At 34.1% G+C, this 24,018-nt stretch overlaps 1 protein-coding gene across 2 annotated transcripts in view; it reads right to left on the bottom strand.

Moving 5' to 3' along the window:
• The window catches only part of LOC123546337 (epidermal growth factor-like protein 7), an 80,966-nt gene extending 62,858 nt beyond the window's left edge, over window positions 1-18,108 (bottom strand). The window contains exon 1 of one of the 2 annotated variants that reach the window (XM_053524524.1): window positions 17,448-18,108. In XM_053524524.1, coding sequence (XP_053380499.1) covers window positions 17,448-17,695 — 248 coding nt within the window. In that variant the 5' untranslated portion in view covers window positions 17,696-18,108. The remainder of the gene's footprint in view (window positions 1-17,447) is intronic. The other variant, XM_053524523.1, reaches the window with a different exon arrangement.
• Between the last annotated feature and the right edge of the window lie 5,910 nt (window positions 18,109-24,018).

Genomic DNA, 24,018 nt, shown 5'->3' with positions numbered 1-24,018 from the left:
AGATGTCCAGTGAAAGGATGGGTATTTGTATCTTTAAAAAGAAGAAGAATTGATTTGCTTCCAGCCTCTACGTAAAACTTGACACTAAATAACATATGCGAAGAAATGCAAACTATCGTATCACTTTCTGCATATACATGTGCGATAGCCCATCACCTTTAATGCTTTGATTTTTATTTTATCTTCTCGTGGCTACAGAACTTTTTATTAACATGCCACTTTCAAAACTATTACTTATCTATGTTCTCAGGTATTCATCAACAAAATGGTATATAAAAAGATACGTCAAATTATATGATATAAATATTACATATGATGATAGCAGAACAAAGATCTCCTTGAATAAAATATAAAATGAACTTTGGTTAAGTTATCTTGGTGTCAATTTCTTTATTTCAATCAGATCATGCAAACAAATACGACAACATGAGATAATAACTAAATTACTAATATTTAAACGTACAAACACGACAGGACTGGTGATAATTGTATACCATAAAAATTAATTTTATAAGATGTTTAAAATAAAAATAATAAGTTAACTCAATGGATATTACAAATATGTGAATCAGACTATTCTCTCACTATATATATTATGACTAAATTAATCTTACAGCTGTTTATGATTATGTTTCATGCTAAGGTATTTTACTTTAATATGAACTTTTGAGATATCTGTATTTTTTAGATAATGTAAAAAATACACGCAGTTCTCACCAAAAGTACAGGCCCCTTTTAAATTATCTTCGACGCATGTATCACATGTAACACACTCCCGGAAATTATAGAAATAATTTTACAACAAACAGACAAGATGCGCAGTGGGTCTGTATTCGCTCATTATAATGTTACGTAAGTTAATAGGGAACACGCGATTGTTTTTTTCTCTCAAACGTGTGCTTAGTATTTAAATATAATCTGAAAAGTAGATCCCTCGGAAGCACCGAGAACAAGGCAAACAGTGAAAATTTCAGACTCGGTTTGATTGAGTCTGTTTATGAGCAGTAATGGAAAATGCAACACTGCCCACGCCCCGGCTTAAGGACACTTCGGTGAGAGGGTATATCAAAACCTGTTCTATGGGGACGCTGTTTACAAACTTCGTAAGATTTTGGGTCATGGCAATTTTTCCAGTTGTATTTGGTAAAGTTATTAAATGTTCCATCAAAAGAGGTTATGACCCAACAGTTCTGAGATATACCGCATGTTTAGCTTACAACCATTTTACAGTAGGACCATGCGCTTTCCTCTTTGATTGTGTCTGACGGAATAGACAGGGAATTTAATAACATGTAATTCCTTGATCCCATCGGGACTGTGCTATTTTGATATCTGTCTTAGGGCTGTTTCATTGAGCCCTTAAGGGTGTTTCCCTCTTGTTCAGTCTTCTGCAAAAGCACTGGGTACATGCGACTTTGGTTCTTAAGGATTGCTCTTTACATAAATTTAAAAGAGCATTTTTGTTCTTTGCATCACTTGCCTTCTGTTGCAATATTAACCTGTTCTGACGGGGATAATTTTTATTTACATTTTCCTGTAATTTGTGAACATGGTGGGGAGAAAAAGTGAAGTTGGATGCAACATAAACCGGTTTAAGTTCCTCTTTGGAGTTTGCCACTGTTCGTTCCAAGGCGGTGCCTCACTGCGTTCCTTTATTTGTTCGTTTTGTCCTCGTAAGTTTCATTTAACAATAACGTATATCTTGATATGCTTATTGTTTTAATAATACAGTACGAACCCATTAACCAACTAAAATGCAATTAAAGTGACTAATTTACATATTTCTGGTTGAGAAAATGAAATAATCTAACTGCGAGAAATCTCTATGCAGTACAAATGCATGTTGGTTGCATGGCGCTTTTTCTACATGCTGATTAAACCAACACATGTACGCGTACCTACTTAAATTAAAAACCAGTAGCCATTCTTTTATTGTACAAGTATACAATAATTATATTTAAACATTTAGAGAGATCAAACTGATGCAGGAAATTGCATGCATTTCAAATACACAGGCATTTGAAAATACACTTTTGTAACTTTGGCAATTTTGGCTGTTACACACTGAATGTCCGAAAACTTGCAATCAGAATCAGTATATGACAAGACAGCTATCTCTACTTGTCTTGTAAGTAGGACAGTAAGTCTTGTAGATATACACTTATCATATGAAAGTTATACCACGAAATATCAACATAAGAGTCATAAAATGGTTCAAGCAAATCTAAACACAGATTTTTTTCACATATTTACTGCGAGTGAAATAATTTAGATAAAGTATCAGCAAGCGATACCATAAATCACAACAAAAAGCAAACGGACAAGAAAAATGTTACCCACGTCATAAAGTGAAAAATGAAAAATAGTTCCCGAAGCTGAATCGCAAGTTAAGAGCTGTTGGGGTCCACTTTTACCAACTAGCAGCGGATTTTCACACCACATGATTTCTGCATTATGTCATTCTTACGTAAAAATATGTTCTGCATATGTTTGCCTACTTGTCTATTGATACATAATTTTCATATCTATATAAAAAAACAATATTTATTTTCAAAACAGTCGCAAAAAGTATACAAGCACAAGAGGATGCATTTTGACTGTATTCATTTGTTGTTATCAATACAACAATAACTCCTAATTGATCAACATCAAATAGAAGAAAAACGGTTTGGACAATTTATACAGGACTATTTCATACTTTATACCTCAGGAGAAAGGTGGTAAATAGGAATAATCTTACGTTCGGTTGATTTGGTCACTGGTCATGAGATTACCCAGACGTCTGGTTGCTCCGTAGCAAAACGTTCGTGGTGTGAACTACTTCCACTGTTATAAAACTTGAATTATAAATGTGCTAGGCCTATTTTTCTCACTGCTGGTAACTGTTTTTTTTCTTTTCATGCAGAGTGCGGTTATAATAAACGTATCTTATCTTACCTATATTTTCTATTTTTATCTTATCTTATCTTACCATATGCATTGAAAAAAGTTCAAGTTGTTATGTTACGTCCCGTATGCTTACTGTAAGCGATGTATGCAGTTCGCAAACTCGCGAGAGCATGACTCAGTAACTCCTAAATTAAGAAATGTGTGTAAATTTAATGAGCTTTAAAAGACAAAAGAAATTGGATATAACAGGGTTATTATGGCAGTGTTCTATTCAGTTGGAGTTGATTTTGTCAGGCCTTGATACCACGAGGCGCTTGCGCCGTGTGGCCCGGTCCTGCAAAATCTACGACATTGAAGATCCTTTTAATGACCCTTTCATTATATAACTCCGCCTTATTGTATTTTCATAAAAAACGTACATAGTCTTTTCTTGAAATACAGCTGTATTCCAAACACGAGTCGGATACGGAAGAAAAAACCGACAGTAGGACTACATGCTTCGATCGTGACGTCAATCTTGGTCACAGAAATGATTTAATTATGGCGTCTCGACGATACATCAATAAAAATGTCACCATTTCAAACGAGTATTTAGATTTATTTGCTTAAAATTGTATCTAAACCTTATCTAAATTTCAGACCCTTGTTAATTACTGTCCTTCGCCATGATCTGTATCGTCATTGAACAGTTAAACAAATTGTTAAAACATTAGAATAAATTTCACAGAAAATAATATCAAATTGGTTTTTCACTGGTATAGAAATTGGTAATGTTTGGTAAAGCATGAAATAAAACAAAAACTTATTTGTTCGAAAACTCTTTCACTCATGAAACAAGGTTTCGCTCTTGAAACTATCGGCTGGAATAATATATCTTCTATTAACTAAAGATACAACTGAAACACCTAACAGCCAATTGTTGGTCTTCTATTCACTGTTTTCACTCATTTAAGCTATGAAAATGACGCTCGTTTAAAAAAAATCTCGATATGAATGATAAACATTTAGAGGTTCATAAAATTTTGAAATAAACTCTGGATTCCTCTTTTAATAGACCATGGAAACGATAGGGTTAATCGCACGTTTGCGAGCATGCATCATGATTTCAAGTGTAAAATTGCGAAATTATGATAAAATATTGCTTATTTTACATTCCATTTCCAATCCAGTTGTTTAATATTACGTCTGATAGATAGCAATGACATATCAAAACAACAAAAACACGTGTATCTGTCGGGTAATAAATTTTTGAGTAATAAATCATTTATGTAAAACCTAGAAGTTTCAAAACGTTTTGTGTATGCATATATTTTATTCTAGCCTGGCTCCCTGGCTGCATGGTCATTTTTTATATAAATACTGTAAACATTGTATAAGAAAATTTTAAGCCTTTCAAATAGCACAATTTTATCTGATGGCTGAACCATACCTATGTTTGGAGCCAGGGGCAATAAAATGTCAATATAGAAACAACCTTCTGGAGTTACTTCCCTCTTAATGAAGACAAGGCAGTCTGAAAGACAGCTAAATCCCCCGCCGCTGCTATGGATAGTGAAAGGGTAAACCCTTGACCTTTAGCTTTGACCTTGACCTTGAACTGACATGGCTGACTAATGAATTGAATTCTGCACAATGTCTTGATGAGGTGATCATTTGACCCAAGTTTCATGAAAATCCTTCAAGGGGTTTAGGAGATACAGAGCTCAAACCTTTGACATTGAGTTGTGACCTTGACCTTGAGTTGACATGGCTGACTAATGAGTTCTTGATTTCACCCAAGTTTGATGAAAATCCTTCGAGGGGTTAAGGAGATAACGAGCGGACACAAAATGGAAGTCTCAAACCTTTGACCCTAAGTTGTGACCTTGACCTTGAGCCGGCATCACTGACTCATAAATTCTGCACATCGTTTTGATGAGGTAATCATTTGACCCAAGTTTTATAAAATTCCTTCAAGGGGTTTAGGAGATAAAGAGCGGACACGAAATGGAAGGCTAAAACCTTTGACCTTGAGTTGTGACCTTGACCTTGAGCCGGCATGGCTGACTCGTAAGTTCTGCACATTGCCTTGATGAGGTCATCATTTGACCCAAGTTTCATATAAATCCTTCAAGGGAATTAGGAGATACAGAGCAGACCCAAAATGGAAGGCTCAAACCTTTAACCTTCAGTTGTGACCTTGATCTTGAGCCGGCATGGCTGACTCATAAGTTCTGCACATTGCCTTGATGAGGTGTTCATTTGACCAAAGTTTGATGAAAATCCTTCAAGGGGAGATATAGAGCGGACACAAAATGGAAGGCTCAAACCTTTGACATTGAGTTGTGACCTTGACCTTGAGCCGACAAGGCTGACTTATGGGTTCTGCACATCGTCTTGATGAGGTGATCATTTGACCCAAGTTTCATGAAAATCCTTCAAGGGGTTTAGGAAATATGGAGCGGACACGAAAGTGTTACGGACAGACGGAAGGGCGGACGGAAGGACGGACGAAGACCATTCCTATAACTCCCCACAACTTGTGGTGGGGGATTAAAAACTGATATATGTAAATAAGAACAAACATAGGGACGGGAGCCATTCTAATTTTATTCCTCTCTGATGTAATAATGACAGTAAAATGGTTAACAGATGACTAATTCCAAATTCCCAAATTATTTCAAATGTATATCTCAAAGCCATACTTGTTAATATTTTACCGAAGGTATATTTCATTTCGTCAAAATAACCATATAATAAATACACAATACATCTAAATGAAAAGAGTGCCTCAGAAAGTTTCGCAAACAAGCACGTATTGTAATGAAACTTTACGTATATGTGTATCGGCCAGCTTGAAAAATTTCATTTAAAGGTGGTCAATCACATTTAAACAACATTTAATGACATTTTTTACTTTTTATATATTCTGGTAGATAATTATTTAAGGAACAAAAAGACCGATTACATAGAGTTAAGTTCCTATTTGAAATGTATATGTTATTATTTTTATAAAATTTTGTAATTACTCCCCTTTAATATGAAAGTATATAAAAAGCTGGGTATTTCTTTTTATTTCGATACAATGTCTAGTTTTACATTTGCATTTGATAGACATATCAACTATTGAACAATCTGAACCAAAATGCAAGTTTAAAAGCTGTGTGTAGCTTCTGAATTCATCTATTTCCAATCTATCTTCGTTGCGCAACCAAGATAGGCAAAGGGAGGTAATAATATTTTTTCAAACTTGCGTTTCTAATGAATTCCATCTAAATACATAATTTTTAATGCAAATATTTTACAAATATATTACAATATGTCTAATATTTATACATTTCCTTAGGCAAAGTATGTTTATCAAATTTATACTTATGATAAAATAACTCTATCTTGGTTGGGCAACCAGGATAGGAAAATGAAATTTTAAAAATACCTCCAGTGAAAATCTAATTTGTATTAAGTGTTAAGTGAACATAAATGAGTGTAAATGATCAGATGCTAAAGTTTCGAACAAATCCGTTACATGGCCAAAATCTGATTATCCACCTTTAACTCAACCTCTTGTAAACAAATTTGTAACAAATTAAATATTTCTCATTAAGGGGACGCGTACTTTGAAATTAGAAAAAAGTGGGTGGGGTATTATAAAATTTACCTGCAAAAAAGTACAAGGTTTTGGTAAATGAAATGAATACTGTTTCAACTGTTATAAGTACACAAAGGATTGCTCACTAAAATAAAAATGAGAAAAAGTGAAACAAGAAAGTTATTGTTGAATTACATAATACTTCTTGTGTACATTCAAAGTCAACAATTAAGACTTCTTGGTGCGAAAATAATAGTGCTTCACTTTGTCCAAACATTTATCAATGTCCTACAGATTCTAATTTAAAGAAAGAATGTGAAATAAGTTCACTGTCTTGCTTTTCATTTGGCATATGTGAGCTAAAACACATTATTTAGTTTGTTTACAAAGTAGTGCATAAGAAAAGATACGGTGGTCAAGGAATGCCACATTACAAAACTAAAAGAGTATATTCCCCTTAATACATTAAACATTTATCATTACAGAAGTCTAGTGGCTTACAATAAAGGCCTAGAAATGTTGCCATTATTAATTTTTAACTTGGTATTCATGAACTGCAATGCACTTAAATATCAAAACACATTCAACAAACTTCTGAAAATGTACTGTCTTAAAAATCCCTAAAATAAGTTATGAAATTTGGTTGAGAGGTCCAATCAATGTGTATTTGTGCAAAAGCAACATTCTAATCTTGTTCACAAAAGTTACTAATACACAGCAGGAATGTCAATGATCAAAACTGGACGAATATACAGTTATCCTCACTTTAATGTCATTTATAATTTGTCCTTGAATTCTCCACCATACTTTTCATAACTCTGTTTGCAGAGTTGCACGAGAATGCTGTCATTCACGTAAAAAAATGGGGTCAAAGAAGTTGTAAATGCAATATCATGTAAACGTAGTTAATGGATTATGCAGTTCAAGATAAACTTTATCTCATAACGTAACGAACATGTATAATGTTGTAACAACAACTTTACTTACAATGATTTAAGTAGCAGTCGGTTTATAAGTGACTTTATTGATTCATTTTGTGTTTTGTTATTGTTGTCAAAAGTATAACGGAAGTGCCTCACAACTGAAGCGGAAACCAGTTTGATGCGCAAAGTAGTCCACTGTAAGTAATATTTTTTGACAAATGTCCACAGAAATTAATAATTTTCTAATATTAAAGACGAATATCTGAATAGGATTCATTATTTGATAAGAAATTATAATCATCGACATGTTTTTTTAAAAATCATACACGTGCTGACACCTAAGTTGTCTCCCGTTGTTTATTACAGTTACCTTTCGTCCGGCGCAGTAATACATTTGCAGTGAATCGCCGAGAAGTCGTGGGAAAATTAAAAACCATGTAAACAAACAAAAATTAACCACCTTTTCAAGATACATTTCAAGTGATCGACATTATGCATTTAACCCGCCTGACCTGTGTAGCATCTTAGATATCTGTTCTAAGGTATTCATTGTGTAGAATGTCGTGTTATGCCCTTGCAATGCTAATCCCACTCTGATTTTTTTGTTTACATTTCTTATCAATGAGAAATATGGCGTCCATCCCGAGATGAACTGACGTGGCGTTAATTTTTTACACGTTTAAGCACACCTGGTGTGTTAGAAAGAAAATCTCATCCCTTCAACATTATTTGGAACACTGTTATTGTAAAAAACCTGTTTTTTCCTTATACAAAAGCTTAATATTTTGTGTTGAATGTACTTTCACAAACACCTCTGTTTTCCTATTACATTCATAGTACCACATCCTTATCCACAAAATACTGAACATTACAGGTGTCCATCAGTATTATATCAGTTTAGGAATATGTTTTTTATTTTCCCACCATCGATTTCTTGAATATGCACCCCTTCCGCATTGCTGTATGAACTGTGAATGTAGCAATATGCGTCCCCTTAACTCTATGTCTAAATTTATAACTTAACATTCATGGATACGGGCACAATAACCCTTTGAATTTTATTTTGCCACTTCATGATAACTAAATTTTGTCATTAAAATTTCATTTTTTTAACTACTATTTATCTCATTGCCCATTTATTCATCAACAAAAACTTATATACAGATATACGCCATATTTAACACATAGATATTAGATATGATGATAACAAAACAGGGATATCCTTAAATAAACCATAAAATGATAATTGGTTAAGATATTTAATGTGCAGACGCAACAGGACACCGTCAAAATAATTAGTTGTTTAAGAGATTTCAAAATAAAAAGGGGAAGTTAACCAACATTTTATGTCTATCCGACTATTACGATCAATATATAATTAAAGATCACTCTAATCTTACAGTTTTTATGATAATCTTGTTGCAAGTGTATATTACATTAATAGGAACGTTTCAGATAACAGTATTAAACAGATAACCTTGCAAATTTACACATACTTTCTCACAAGGTTTTAGAAATAACTTTGACGTGGCGCTTTTGTGTTGCGCTAATACCTGTCCCTAAAATACATCATGAAATATGATTATGACACAAACTGAACAAAGATGAAATGCATTTTGTAACAAGCATCTAGTTCAGTTCTATTAAACTGTCGGTCAAATAAGTCGCATGGGGTTTAGTACGAAATAGGTTGTAACTGGTTAAAACAGGTATTAATGAAAATATTTTGAGGGTCCCCCATGTTGTTGGTGTATAACGAACAATTGGGTTATAGGACAGGCATTTATTTAAGAAATGAAATGATTTTTTCGGTGTTCATGCGAAATGAAAGGCAGAATAGGATCGGCAAATCCATGAATCGCGTTAGCGGTTCATGTTTAATTTGCCGATCATATTCTGTCGTTCATTTCGCATGAACACCGAAAAAAAGTTTCATTTCTTATATTTACATTATATTTCCTTCCCATTTGTAAACTATATAATATTATGAATTGCATATAATTTGTAGCATTTAGCATTAAAATCAGCTTCCTGGCCATTCTGTTCGCCAGACGGAACAACTGCGACGTCATCTAAGGAACGTCCTCCCTGACTATACGCGGACGTCGTCAAAACAGCGGTCAACATTGATGGGCATCTGAATACTAATTAAATATAGTTGAAAATAGTTTTCTTTTTTGTTTTCATACACTGATTCAGTTTAGGTCACGAGGCGACATTTCCATCTTGTGGTGATGGAAGAAGATCCCATAATGTCCCTACGAGTATTGTTTCAGGTAATGACTGATACCTAGGTCTACATGAAGAATTCTACGTGCAAAGCGAGGTTTCGATCCCACATTGGTGATTCGAAGTCAGCTACCTTAACCACACGGCTACGATGCCCCCATCCCCTCCTCCCAGCTGAATAGTATTATAGCATTTAGTTGTTTTATACAGTTCCTTGTATACAATTGTATTTCTATACCAAAAGCGTTAAAGACTTTAAAATACAGCTTAGATATGGAATCATAAAGTTTAATTATTGTGTTTGTGATCGTTATGTATCTGATAGACTGATGTTCTAAAAGAAATTAACCAAAAGCGATATAAAGTGACAACTTTGATGACGGAATATTTTTGCTTGTTAAAAAAAGAGAATCTCTAAGAAATCAACGGACGTGGTATTGTTGAGGTAAAAAAGACTTGGTGTTAGTGAATAAAACTACAGTTACATGTACTAGTATATGAGAAACTGGGAGCAAGTACTGAAACAATTCTAAAGTTTTGCGATGTCATCAAATTTCAAAGATAGGGAAAAGCAGACAAAAAACGTCAACAGCAGTTATAATAATACTTACTTTACTGTAAAAGAAAAATTACGTATGTTTGCATAACATAATTTAAAACATTAAAAGATATTATCTTGGCTGCATGTATCTGCCAGAAAACGCTCACCAGAAAACTAAAGAAAGCAATTTTGCAAATAGCAAAAACTAGGAAATCATACATGCATAGTGAGTCTGTGTTCGTTCAAAGTGCAATTATTTAACATGAACTGACACGTTTAAATGGAAAATGCGATTATTGTAGTGCCATGTACCAAAATGCAACATAAAATTTCTTTTACTAAAATGTCTATATTTATTTATTTATCGGTTTTAAGAAAAGGTAATGTAAGAAACCGTATAACGTTTCAATAACTCCAGATTAACGTTTAAATGCTGTTACTTTTTTCGAATGTTGTTCATGTTGATATCTTGATATATTGTACGCCACAGACATCCAGTTGAAATCTCACTATTTTCATAAAACTGTTACTATATGATTAACGGAGTAGAGATATTTTCGGTAACTTTTACAACTTTTATAACTTGTGCCTTTAGCTTAATGCTTCCTGGGTCTCATTGTTTTGCACTTTTAATTCACAATTCACTGATGAGTTTTCCTTATCTAAAAAAGCCCCAAGAAACCCCCCAAAATATAATTTTGTAGACCGTTTGCAAACATATCCAAACTGGAAAATATGTTCTGTTACCCATTCATTGCCATCAAAATCAGTTGCGTATGTTAGCTTATATTACTTGTATAGCTGCAGTGTTACTCCTCTTTGGTAGCTGGTAATTGGTAATAGTAGACGTATGGTATAAACTTGACCTTCCAATGCAGACAATCAAATCCACAACCCTACTATCACAGAGCACATACATTGTCTCAGAATAGCACATATAACAAATCACATAATCGAAACTAAAATTCCTGCAGGATACCACATTTTAAAAGCTACAGAGGTGTGGGGGAGTATTTAAGGTGAGGGAGGGGAAGGGAGTCTTTAGAAAATGTTAAGAACACCAACTACAAATATTAATAAGTTGAAGTTGAACTTAGGCGCTCCGTAAACAGCAGCTACTCGAGTAAAATGACAACTTCGTGGTTATAATATTTTTGATGAAGGTTATACGGAAAAACATCGAAATGGAGTCATAAAATCTTTCAAGTATGCATAAACATAAACTAATATTTACTGCAAGAGAAATAATTTAGATAACAAATCTGCCTTTGAATATAAACTATAAAGATAACATTTACCATTTTGCACAAATTGCGACAAAAATGTTAAGAAAATCCCCTTAGAAATCACAAACATTTCTTGTAGCCAAACCTTGCGTTATTCGAAATCAACTTTCACCCAAACAGCAGCATATTTTCCATTTTTCTGTACAATGTCAGTTTGCCATTTGTATTGTTTACCTACAGAGAATGTTCTACTTGTCTACTGAGACATAATTTTTCACTGAGGACTATTTGTTTCCATACCTACTTGTGTTAAAGGAAATGAAATTGATGTAAATTTATCAAATAAATTCTTGCGGCTACATCTGTTTTCTCGAACGACTTGTAAAACCGCGAAACATGTGACAAAACTTAAAACAAGCATGTTTACAAAAATCTATATATCTAAATTATCCATAATAAAACCCGAGCCTTGCACACGTATGTCTGTTTTACGAAAAATAAAAATTACTCAATTACATCGTCTTTTTAAGAAATAGTATACTAGTAATACAAATCAAAGGTAAAGATAGTGTAACGGTCAAAATGATTTAATTATCCGCTTCACCCTGACACTTTTTAATGCTCACATTATTTTTAGTCTTGTCTTTACTGATTGTAAAGCCGATGGGTTAATAAATAATGACACAATTCTGGTTTAGAACCTCATGTAATGACGAACTGCTTTCTGACTTTTGCATCAAAAAAGGAGACAAAACTCCTAAATCCCCGGCTTAGTACAACAAAACAAATCACAACAATGAATTGACCTTCATAAGAATGTGTGAACTCTTCTAAAGTTCTACACCCCTACCATAACCACCCTCTCTCAATACCTACAAAAAAACAAAGACAAATATCAAACAGGGAATGCCACGCACCAAAAACGCAGCCTCCTCAAAACGAAACCCACAGCACGCAGACGCGTGCACCACACAAACACACACACACACACACACACACACACACACAGCCAACACACACACACACACACACACACACACACACACACACAAAGCCAACACATCAGGACAAAACGAACAAACAAAGGAACACAGTGGGGCACAGCCTGAGTCCAAAATCTAATTCATTTCGAAGTCTTACGAGATGGCCGATAAGGCCCATTTAGAGCGATATCTAGGTGAAAGAGTTCAAAAAGGCCTGCAATATGCATACAGAACGTTTTGCTCAACTGAATACGGTCTAACAAAAGTCCGGAATAATATCTTGAACAAAATATGTTACAGTTCTCGTGCGTCTTGATTTTTTCCGCAGTTTTTGACAACATTGACTAGGAAACACTGTTACACCTCCACCTTGAACACCTTCTCGGAGTGCCACTGGCAACCTTCTAACTTGGAATGCCACCGTTACCAAACGGGTCTATTTCATCATTTCTAAACATATCTGTCCATGAAACACTGCATTATATCGGGCAGTATCGACCCCTTGATGCATATAGATAAAACACTCAGCAGCCATGCAGAACTCCAAACACACTGCTGACGTTTCGTTGAGGGTTAGTTACTGTAAAATCTACAAGGCGTGTGAGGAATTTGTGGACAGTGTCAAGACTCCAATACGGACATGAAAGAACAGGTCAACTCTTTGTAGATGTCTCGCTTTGTGCGATTGCACAGGAAAGGTCAAATCAGACGTTACTTAACTAGAGATGATGTCATCAAACCTCTTGTGAATACCTGGTTACCTCATACTATCCCTACTACAGCAACATGTCCAGAAAACGACAGCTCATAACTTGTTCAGCTACAGTCTTATTACCCAAATATTGAAAGAGCGTTAATGACTTCCCATGAAATACAAAGTGTATAACACATATCCAAGGATAAATTCGTCAGTCTTGTTTGGTTTTGCGTACTTTATGTACTTTAAATAATCATGTTGAATTAATTCATATGCAGTGTTCATATCTGTAATCGCTCACAAATGTAATTTTTAACAGACTACTGGAAAGTGTATGAGCAGATTGCTGTATAAATGTGGTTTAATGATAAATGCTATATCCTTAGGACACCGGGCACAGTTTCATGCAGTCTCGCCCGGCATATGTATATGTTTGACAACAAAGAAATAATCTCAGTCGATCCAAAGTTATTCACAGAAGTAAAGAAAATGAAAGTAGACAGGCTAAACTTGAAAACCAAGGTCGATTGACGTTGGTCGATACTCAAATGTTGCTTCTACGGAAGCGTGGAAGGGCCCCTCAGACGCTAACACGTTTTATTACGTTACAGGTGTGGAAATGATATCTAATACTAACACATCGTCGCGCCTTATTCTTGCATCAAGTCATTTTCTTCATAAAAAAGCGTCTTTCAACAAATATTTTTGAATAATTAAAAAGAAACTGGTTGATGGTACCCGTAATTATTTCTTGATATTTTAATAATCAAACAGCTTTTTAGACGCAGTTTCGCTTTTTAAGGTAGCTAGCTCAGCACTGGAAAAAATCAGCTTTTTCAGTTAGCTATCTACCATTTGTTCAATAAAATATGTCTGAAATAACTTACTATGATGTAGAAATAGAAAAGGATTGTGTGTGATGAAACATAAAGGATTTAGCTTAATACGTAAAACTTAAAATATATAGGTAAAAATATCAATTTACCATTGTCCTGTGCTATCTCCAGAACTTACCGTGTAATGGTGAAATAATTCTGAGAAATGTAGAGATGCGCAAGATGTGACTTCAAGACTCTATAATGGGGCTTGAAATCTTAACTTATATCTTATCAATATATCTATAATGTACGTTATTTCTATTATAGGCCTGAACCTTCGTTGGTCAACCGATGTTCCACTTCATCAAATGAAAGAAATTTTCATCCCTAGCAGGATACTTGGACGACAGATGCGAGGACCAAGTGATTCAAAACCAATTACCTTAACAACATACGGATTTGGAAATGTTTATAAGTGTATATTTTTACGTTACGGAAGTATAATTTCGTGAAACAAAGTTATTCACCCAGTGCCTGTTTTCCTAAAATGCATCCTAATGCAATTATATACATTATACTAGTTTATGTAATAAGAAAAGATATGTACTAGTAAGTGACAAGCATTATTGTCTAAATAAATGAATTCTTTTAATTGTGCGCGACACCTGTAAACTCATGGGAGCATGACTCAATAACACGTTGGATTCTCTTCAAAATCCTGTGAGAAATGTTGAATGATAAGGAAAGACTGGTGGATAACGTAACATCATAATACATTGTACATTATGCTGTATGACATACAGTTTACAATGTATGTTGAAGATCAGTTAAGCGTCTGACAGGTATATCAATGTAAAAATCGGCAAAAAATAATGAGCGAAGTTAAAACCATATGTTGAACACACTGTGAGATAGGTTTTTTTTATCACGTCTGGTGCATTCTGATTCATTTTCATGAAGACATAGCAGCCGATGGACAGAGAATCCGCGAACAGCCCTTTCGCTGATATTCAATTTTTGGGTCCAACATACTGTTTTATCCATAAATGTAATCACTAAAACAAAATCAAAAGCTAATAAAACACAATTTAAAACGTCATATATGCCCGAGGTGACTGCTTCTTGTACAAAATCAAGAGCGGTAACAGAACGCAGGAAGAAAGCGTCATTTTTGAAAACAAATCCTCGGGAGGTTTATTTTAGTGATTGATCGTAAACAAAGAAACAGTGTCCAGACTGAAATTATGAAGCAGGAGACAGCCGGATAGTTAAAAAATGGCTTGTGAACACAATTTAAAATTTCATATTTCCAACAGGAAGAAATCGTGTTATTTGTAAAATCGCGCATGAACACATTTCCAAATATTTCAAACAGGAGGCAAACGCAAACTACTTTCAAGTTTATTTATGATTGCAAGTACGAATTTATCACACAGACAACCGCACTACTTTTCAAGTATTGGCCAAGTGCATTAATTTTCGGGTGGCGAAGAGCGCATGCTGTTAGAGTATAGAAATTATGAACGAAGATGTTTTGGTATGTCTAGTGTACAAAATGCAAGGGCATTGTTTTTGACGCCGCGAACCGAACGCACTTCCAAGTATTACCATGTTATTTATGATCTGGATAATAAAAAAATGTTCCTGATAGTTTTGGATTTGGATTGGATATTGACTCTTTTATCACAAATAAAGTTGCAAATAATGATTGTCCAGAAACAAACTAAAAAAAACAATACTTTTTTGTGGCAATACTGCGTTCGGGAAGAGTGAACTAAAAGCTCAAACCATACCGGCGATCGAATACGGTCCTCGATCCACATTTAAACCTTCAGTACAATGCGTATACAATGTATGCTAAAGTATTTAAAATACTCAAAATTCTTTAGTATTAAATTACGATTTTTTATCAAGCGCACCATTAGATTACTTTTAACTGCAATTTAAGTGCGATTTTTCATTAATCACTCATTTCTATGAAATATATACTTGCGTGATGGCTTATCAGGAAATAAATGGCTACACGTATCGCCAAAGATCAGCCATGAATTCGTGCTTCTTCTCCATGATAAAATTTACGTTTGGCAGGGTAGATTATATAGCGCAACATGAGAAGTATGGTAAAAAATTAAATCACATTATTTGATAGTATTGACGGCACTTAAAACTGTAGTAAGTGTTTCTTTTCTTAGGCCAGGCAAAGTGAAATTAGGTTGTGCAAGAACAATCTCAAAGCTATTGAAATAAAGAAAACAACTAGCCACTTAACTGATAAAATTTCAATCCACTTAACAGTCCATTTCTACCTTAATATTACTTACCATAATCAACAAACCAGGCAATTTGAGGAATATATATATTATATATATACTTTGAATTTTAAGCAACAACAAAATTTAAAAAAAAAAACAATGAAAAAAAAACAATAAAAAAACATCGATGCTTCTACATAATTTATAGACTAGTAATACGTAGAGACATTCTCTCACAACTTCAGTCTGTTAATACGTGATGCGATACACACGTATCGCTCGCTGTAGACCTATATGAAACTGAAATGTTCTTAAGATAACATAGTTTTATACAGAGTTTTTTTCACTCCTCTTATCGTCTCACACATCGTTAAAATGTGTTAAAAAAGTACAGAAACATTTCTAAGTGCAACTTTATACGAGTTACTTTTACTTTATCATTTGAACGTATGGTTAAGATACCAGACCAGCTAATATATTGTTTCATAGACCCTATCGCACGCGATACTCTTGGTTCTAGGCTTGTTCACTGATATCGGCTCTGCATATGGCATGCTGTCATTTGCATGTATTTATAGAATCGACTAATCCATCCATAAACTCTATGGGTGATAATAGGAGCATTTTATTTTGAAGATAAACTTGGTATTAAATTGTCATAAAATCAATTTATTATGGGTTCTTGGTCGTACTTTCAATCGAACCTGAAAGTCTCAGTTTTTATTGTTTACTTCGAATCATCAAGTGTCTGACTTATGTTCTAACTAAACTTGAATTCCATTTTCACAAAATACGGTTAGATGAATCAGGAGAAAATAAAACCAAAACTTTCCCTATAATACCCATCAAAAGCTTAAATCTGTAAGTTTTAAAAAATAACCCCCCCCCCCCCCCCCCCCAGAAAATCACATAACTTGACTCGATTTAAGGAATAGACGAATAAGGCAAAATTCAACATTCATTTTTTGTTAAATGTCACTCTAAGATGCGAATTACTTATCATCCCACGTCATTATGTAAACACTAAAGCCTTTGTGGTTTCCATTAAATTATATTAAGTACCACTCGAAAGAAATACCAAACGTTTTAATAAATATATAAACATTAAACAAATTTAAACAAGAAAAAGAAAATATATTTGGTAACATTCATGTTTACCTTTTTTTCTTTTTGCATGTTACTTTCTGAAATAACAGGAAAATGTATTATTTTTACCATTTTAAATTATCATAAAAATGTTACACAGAAAACAATTTTAGATGTAAAATTTTATATAAAAAAATCTTAAAGAAATATTTATATTCCTGAATAATTATCTTACCCTGGTTTAACAGTAATCTTTGTTCCCAGTACCGAGTGTATAAACTGGTCACTTCCGGTAGTTTCTCTACTGTGACGCTGGTCACTTCCGGTAGTTTCACTACTGTGACGCTGGTCACTTCCGATGGTAATAACTTTCAAAACTCTGCCACTGCCGGTTGCATTATTTTTTAGGTGTATATCACTCCCGGCTGCAATGACCAGTGTCAGTGCAATTACTTCTAATATAAAATACATTTTAAACACCATTATTGAAAGACTGACTTTTTACATGAACCACTCCGTCAAAATTGTTTAAATAATCTTTTTCACAAAGTTCATTCTAATTAATCTGTAATTGTTTATTGCAAGTCACACGTTCTGTTTTCTGTCTGTGATGCCTTTTCGTCTCCAGCGTCGCGTGTTATTCCTTCACTGTAATGTATCTTTCTACATGCAAAGATCCTGCTATGATGCGAATATGCTTACTGTAAGATAGCACTTCAGTCCTTATGTGCGGCTACTGTTGTAAATTCGTGGGCATACTAGGATACCATCAAGAGTTAATAACAGTGTTATGTTATAGTGAAATGTGAAATGATACTAAAAAGGCATAAATATTTAAAGTGTTTGACGTTCAGCAACACAAAATGACAAGTATAATTTACTCAAATATAATTATAACCTTCACATATGTATATTAGTGACACAGTTTTATAAACCGAGCATGCTCCTTTTCTATTTTGCTAGATGTTCATTAAGATATAAGATATGCTGAAAAAAATAGTTCAACAGTGAAAAATGTTTCTCACAAGTTAAAATTAAAATACTTATAGGCAATTAAGTTTGTACGAGTTTTGCGCGACATTATTCCGCGGAAGAACGAGTGCACTATTCTCTGTGTAAAGCTAATATTCTTTTTATTACACATGCATCTACAACTTTAATCATTACAATAATTTATATATTATGTGTTTCAGATTAATTTAGTTTAACGAAATTTTTTTTAAAAAAAACTAACACTTCAATCATTACAGTTATTGAGCATGCTCTCTTCCTTATAGTTCTGTCTTATGCATCTGTTTAGTTCATCTTTTATCTTTTCTTTTTTTCTCTTTTTTGTTATCGTTTTATTGTATATCTTCTTCTTGTTATTGGTGTAGTCTTTCTTTTAACTAGGTAAAGATAACATCATGCACTGTAAAAGATATCGCAATTTCAATGATGATTAAATTCGTGCAATGAATACAAGTTTTTATATTAGAGTTTAATTGACATGTTTGACCTTTTTGATATACCTAATGTATATAACCTTTATCTCCTATACGTATTTGATATATGCTATTTGCAGCAGTACATTACAACCAAACTCTTAACATATCACAGTTGAAGAACTTATTGTTTAACATTAAAACAGTACTACCGACAGGACCGATATATGCAATACTATATAATATCGTAAGTGTATAAAAAATAACTTTGAAAAAGAAATAGCTCTAGCTTAATAACAACATGTTACATGCACAACGATTAAATTATCACAGCCACAGTAGTGAGTCATTACCACAGTGTCAGTCAATTAACTGCTCGTGATGAACGGCTTCCTTCCGGGTTATGTACCTTCCTTCCGGGTTATTACCTTCTTTCCGGATTCTGTGGTCTACGCTTCCATTGATCTTACGTTGCGGAAACGATAATGGAGAATGTTTCTCAAAATTTTATGAAATATGTTTTCTGTTACCTTGTATTAGAATACCTTCTTAAAGTAACATTATGCGCATCTTACTGCACATAGTGTGTTTTGGTAAATATTTTATAAAAGCAATTTTCGGTTGCTTTACATTTAAGTGTGTTAAATTAACGATAATGCCGTATAAGTATTTGAAGTTAATGCTTTAGAAATAAAGAAATCGGACTAAAAAAATAATAGTTCTTTTTTTCAGTCTTCTAGGCAGTGATCTCCATAACCTATATGTAGAGATGGGAAGCAACTCCTGCGTGCAGTTTGACTTTTCTTAAAAAGACTGTCCCAGTCAAAATAAGAAAAATCATATTTGGAAAGTTATTATTTCGTACTGGTAACAGAAACTGTTCGGTATATTGGGTTAAAAGCTATCATTTCCTCCATCCGTTCTACACACACATCTATTTCAGCTGGATTTTACTTGAAAAATGCGCATAATTCCACTTTAACGTTACCCTGATCAACAAAAGGGGTGTTTAATTCCCATTCCATCTACGGCGTTATCAATGATAGTGAACCAGTGACCTAAAATAATCTGTAGAGGCAGTTTTGCACAATTAAACCAATGCACGAGAAATCATAAAAGTACCATTTAAAGATTGTGGCGAATGTATCATATACGAACGTGGCACTTAATCGCGTATTATTCCAGTCTGTTGATATGGGTGACCATATCCGTTCTGACCGTACTTGGACACCATTATTATATTACTATTTTGGTTCCGGTCGTCTCTGTGGACCCAGCCAAATTAGTTCATGAATTCAATAATTGTATATTTAAAATGAATCTACTATTTTATTAACAAAATCGACAAGGCAAAACTTAATTACTGCCTCTTGCCACATTTAGATGACTTCTTTACTGTTTCCATGATTTACTTTTTGATATTGTAAACAAATTAAACAGAAAAGCCCACATGAAAATATAGATTTTGTTCACATGAGACTCATTATAAATGAAATCTATGAATTAAGAAGATCTCTTAGAGGTATAAAGGTAACTAAACCAAATAACAGCAGACTCAATTTAATAATGAAGCTGAAGCTCCTCCTAAGGGCGAGAACTCCCACTAATCACAAAATTCATTTTAGTTAAAGTTATGCATGTATCTATTTAATACAGAGAAGGTATCTCATAAGTCATAATACATTTTACTATGATGTGAACAAAAATACAAATGTAACGTCTGCAGTGAAAAATTAGAAAACGTGGCTGTTCTGTTTATGTTCATTCCAAAAATTATTCAAGTTTTGTTTCTAAAAATCAAGTCCTTATCCTGTTGTTTCTATGTATTCTACATATTATATCAATAAATTAAGGAAGGTGGATTGAAGGGGAAATTAGCCTCGATAGACGTTAGGAATTGTGAATAACTCGAAAAATTTCAGTGCATTCTAAATTTTATTAAACTAAAATCCATTGATACCATTTAGTGCCATTAAGTGCACCAGGGTGATAATCTAAATAGATCACGTAAAATGACATTTTCTCAAAGAACATTTCACTTTACAGTAATCATGTATACCTATTTATTGAAGGGCGATTCTGAAACAAGTTCTACAACTTATATCAATCACTCCCGGCACCTCATTCCTGGAGATATCCATTGTAACGATGGTACAACAGAACAGAAGCCAGTTCCTACTTAATGTTAAACACCAAGCAAAGAAGCTGCACATTTTTATTTTTCACGTCTTTGCTCTGACGCGGACTCGACCCCACTGTACTAGTAGCCCACGCGCTCTATCATTACGCTGCTGTAGCACTTAAATCATTTTAAAGACCTTATATGTGTTAATTATTTTTTATCCACCTGTTTGATGAAGCTTTCCATCTCCACCACTGAACCTCTGAATTTATATTGATTTTCGTCTTAGATCGTAACTGTTGCAACACTTTTATTAGAATAGACAGCGTAATTGTAGTAAAACCGGTCTGACTTTGCAAAGCAGTTATAGATATCCTTTCCGCACCTGTAACGTAATAAAACGTATTACCGTCTGATGGCCCTTTCACGCTTCCGTAGAATCGACATTTATTACAAGAAATTAATTTTAACAATATTTCTGAAATGTCTACGGGTCTGCAGCTCTCAAATACGAAAATATCCGAGGCATAAACTGACACTTTAAGACAACATCAAAAAGGACCTTTTGAACGATTTGACGAAGTTCCAAAAATCTCTATATACCTTTGCTCCGTTACGGACCCCTGTGTGATTTGTGTTTATTCCGAGTTCAAATATGTTTTCGTAGATGAAAAGCTGACTTGTATGTCTTGCTTAAGCCCAAGTATTTTCAAATCGTTAGAAAGTGCTGAAAATTGACTCCCCATTAGCAAAAAAAAAAAAAAAAAAAATGTCCACGCGCATACATTTAGACGGGGTGACTCCTGACTATCGACCAATACAAATGCGACTTTCGTTTTCAAGTTTAGCCTGTCTACTTTCATTTTCTTTATTTCCGGAAATAGCTGAAGGTCGAGTGACGTCATATTCTGTATTGTCAAAAAACATACCTATGCCTGGCGACATTGCATGAAAATGTGCCCGGTCACCTAAGGATATCAACTCTCATCCCCATCCCCCATACACACACACACTCTATTCTGATAAATAGCCAACTGTGTTAATAACATTATCCAGTAACTCTAAACTGGTAAATTTTATATTTTGTATTTGTTGAGATTTGAAAAGTTAAATTCATTATCAAATTCATTTGTCACGCTATATTAAACAGTGTGCCCATACCACGTGACTTTGACGTCATTTTATGGCTAAGACGGCAAGCCAAATTCCATCGATTCGATTCTACAAAGAGGCGTAAGTTCTTTATTTTTTGATCAAATATGACCAAATAAAGCGCAGGCTAAGGAAAAAAGTGAATACTTCACTCACAAGTAAACGGTTTTATCAACAGATGAACAGTTTTGGCCTGAAAACGGGAAAACTGTTTTGTTTAGAGAAAATGAGCATGGTAAGAGCCCTTTTTGACAGAAAACGGATGATTGTACACATCAGAGATGTCGCACGTATTACCGATTCACAGGTATTTAATGTCGGCTCTGTGGGAGGCCTTAACTGACAAAAATGTAGCATAATTATTTAAAAACTTTTAAAAAATCTAAACTATGCTAAGCCGGCAAGTCATTTTTATTAGATATATAAGTTGCACCAACTTACGTAATTCAACACGTCCGTGGTTACAGGCTATCCATCCTTCTATCGATCCGTCCGTCAGTAACATTTTTACTATGTTTCATCAATGCTTGTAAAATAAAATAGAGAAAAGTGGAAAATTTACAGATCGCCCAACACGACAAAAACAAAAATGTTGCAGGCTCGGTTTGATTGAGCCTATTCATGGACGGTAGTGGAAATGCATTCTACCGCCCACGCCCTCTAGCCCCGTGTTGAGCAGAACTCAACATTTACACATATTAAAAGTACAATAGGCAATTTAGAGACATCCACAGGTGTATTCAAACGGCAATGAACATGGAACCTTCAATAAACACTTACATAAAAGTTCAGTGACATTCATTGACCATCTTTCATTTTCTCCTTGAATCACTAGTGCTGGGCAAAAGAGATATGAACGGTTTATCCTCACTGTTTTCTCATTAAGTCAAAACAATTATTTTAACTTTGGACCATACACCGTTTTTGGTGGAATTACACATTATCATTGAAGCTACCATATGCATCGCCGAATGAATACATCATCAGATGTTGCTAAATTGATTTTTAGGTTGAAACCACGAAGTGGTTGAGACTAACAATTACCGTATTCCAGAGCATGCAAAAATATCAGACTAACCATTTTCACTGAAAAACAGATTAATCCGCTGTAAGGTTTTTGCCCGTTTTTTTTTCTCGGGCTAATCGACAGATATTCTTATTGATGTTTTCTGAACATTGTTCTACAGTCGGTTGATATTTTCATACATATGTAAATACAGTAAGGTTAAAGAATGCGTCATTTCGTATTAAAATTATGTTTTCAAGTCTGTTGATCCATCGAGCATGACTAAGTTGAAAAGCGAACGTGTATTTCTTTAAAACAATTCAGAAAATCCGCAGACGTGACCGAAGCGCATGAAACTATGCCGTGAAAAAAAATAGTTCGAAACGTATAAGAAAGACTTCTCTAGTTTAGCCTTAAATTAATACATGTTGCACTCGACAGTAAACAAAAAGCATATGATCTGAATCATTCATTTTTCTAGTTGTATAGGATATAGATCTGCATGCGATTCTTTCTACCTGTCCTGATTCGAATGACAAGGGAGATCACTCTATAGGAGTAAGCTAAATGATAAACTGCTTTATTTAATTTAAAAATAGATTTTGTGTACAGCATTTATAACGACCGATTCATATTATTTATTATTTAACATTTTACTTTATCGTTTTAATATCTCTGTAAGGCTGATACAAAACTGAATCAAAATATTTGTTTAAGATTTACTTTTTATAAATAATTATATCTGTAGTATATTAATTGCTACAGTGCTCCACTGTAACATAGGAAGCTACACGTTAAAGGTTAAAGCCCTGTATCGCGGCTATTCAAATTCTTTTGTGTGTATGCAACTCATGATTACAATAGGTAACAGTTAACGGCCACGTGCCAACCTTTAGCACTCAAAACCACAGGTATTAATTTCATATACACGGTGCACAATCACGTGGTCTATGATGTCACGCCGTAGGTATCGCGCCAAGCAATTTTTGTCAACAAAGCGTCGATTCAAGAAGAAAATTCGTCGTAAGTATTTTATTACGAATTTTTGTAAAATGTCTTTAGTATGTTGCAAGTCCGTTTATAAATGCGTACCTCCGATCAG

The sequence above is a fragment of the Mercenaria mercenaria genome, chromosome 15, assembly GCF_021730395.1.
Source record: "Mercenaria mercenaria strain notata chromosome 15, MADL_Memer_1, whole genome shotgun sequence".
Lineage (NCBI taxonomy): Eukaryota > Metazoa > Mollusca > Bivalvia > Venerida > Veneridae > Mercenaria > Mercenaria mercenaria.
This window is presented reverse-complemented; position numbering and strand designations above follow the sequence as displayed.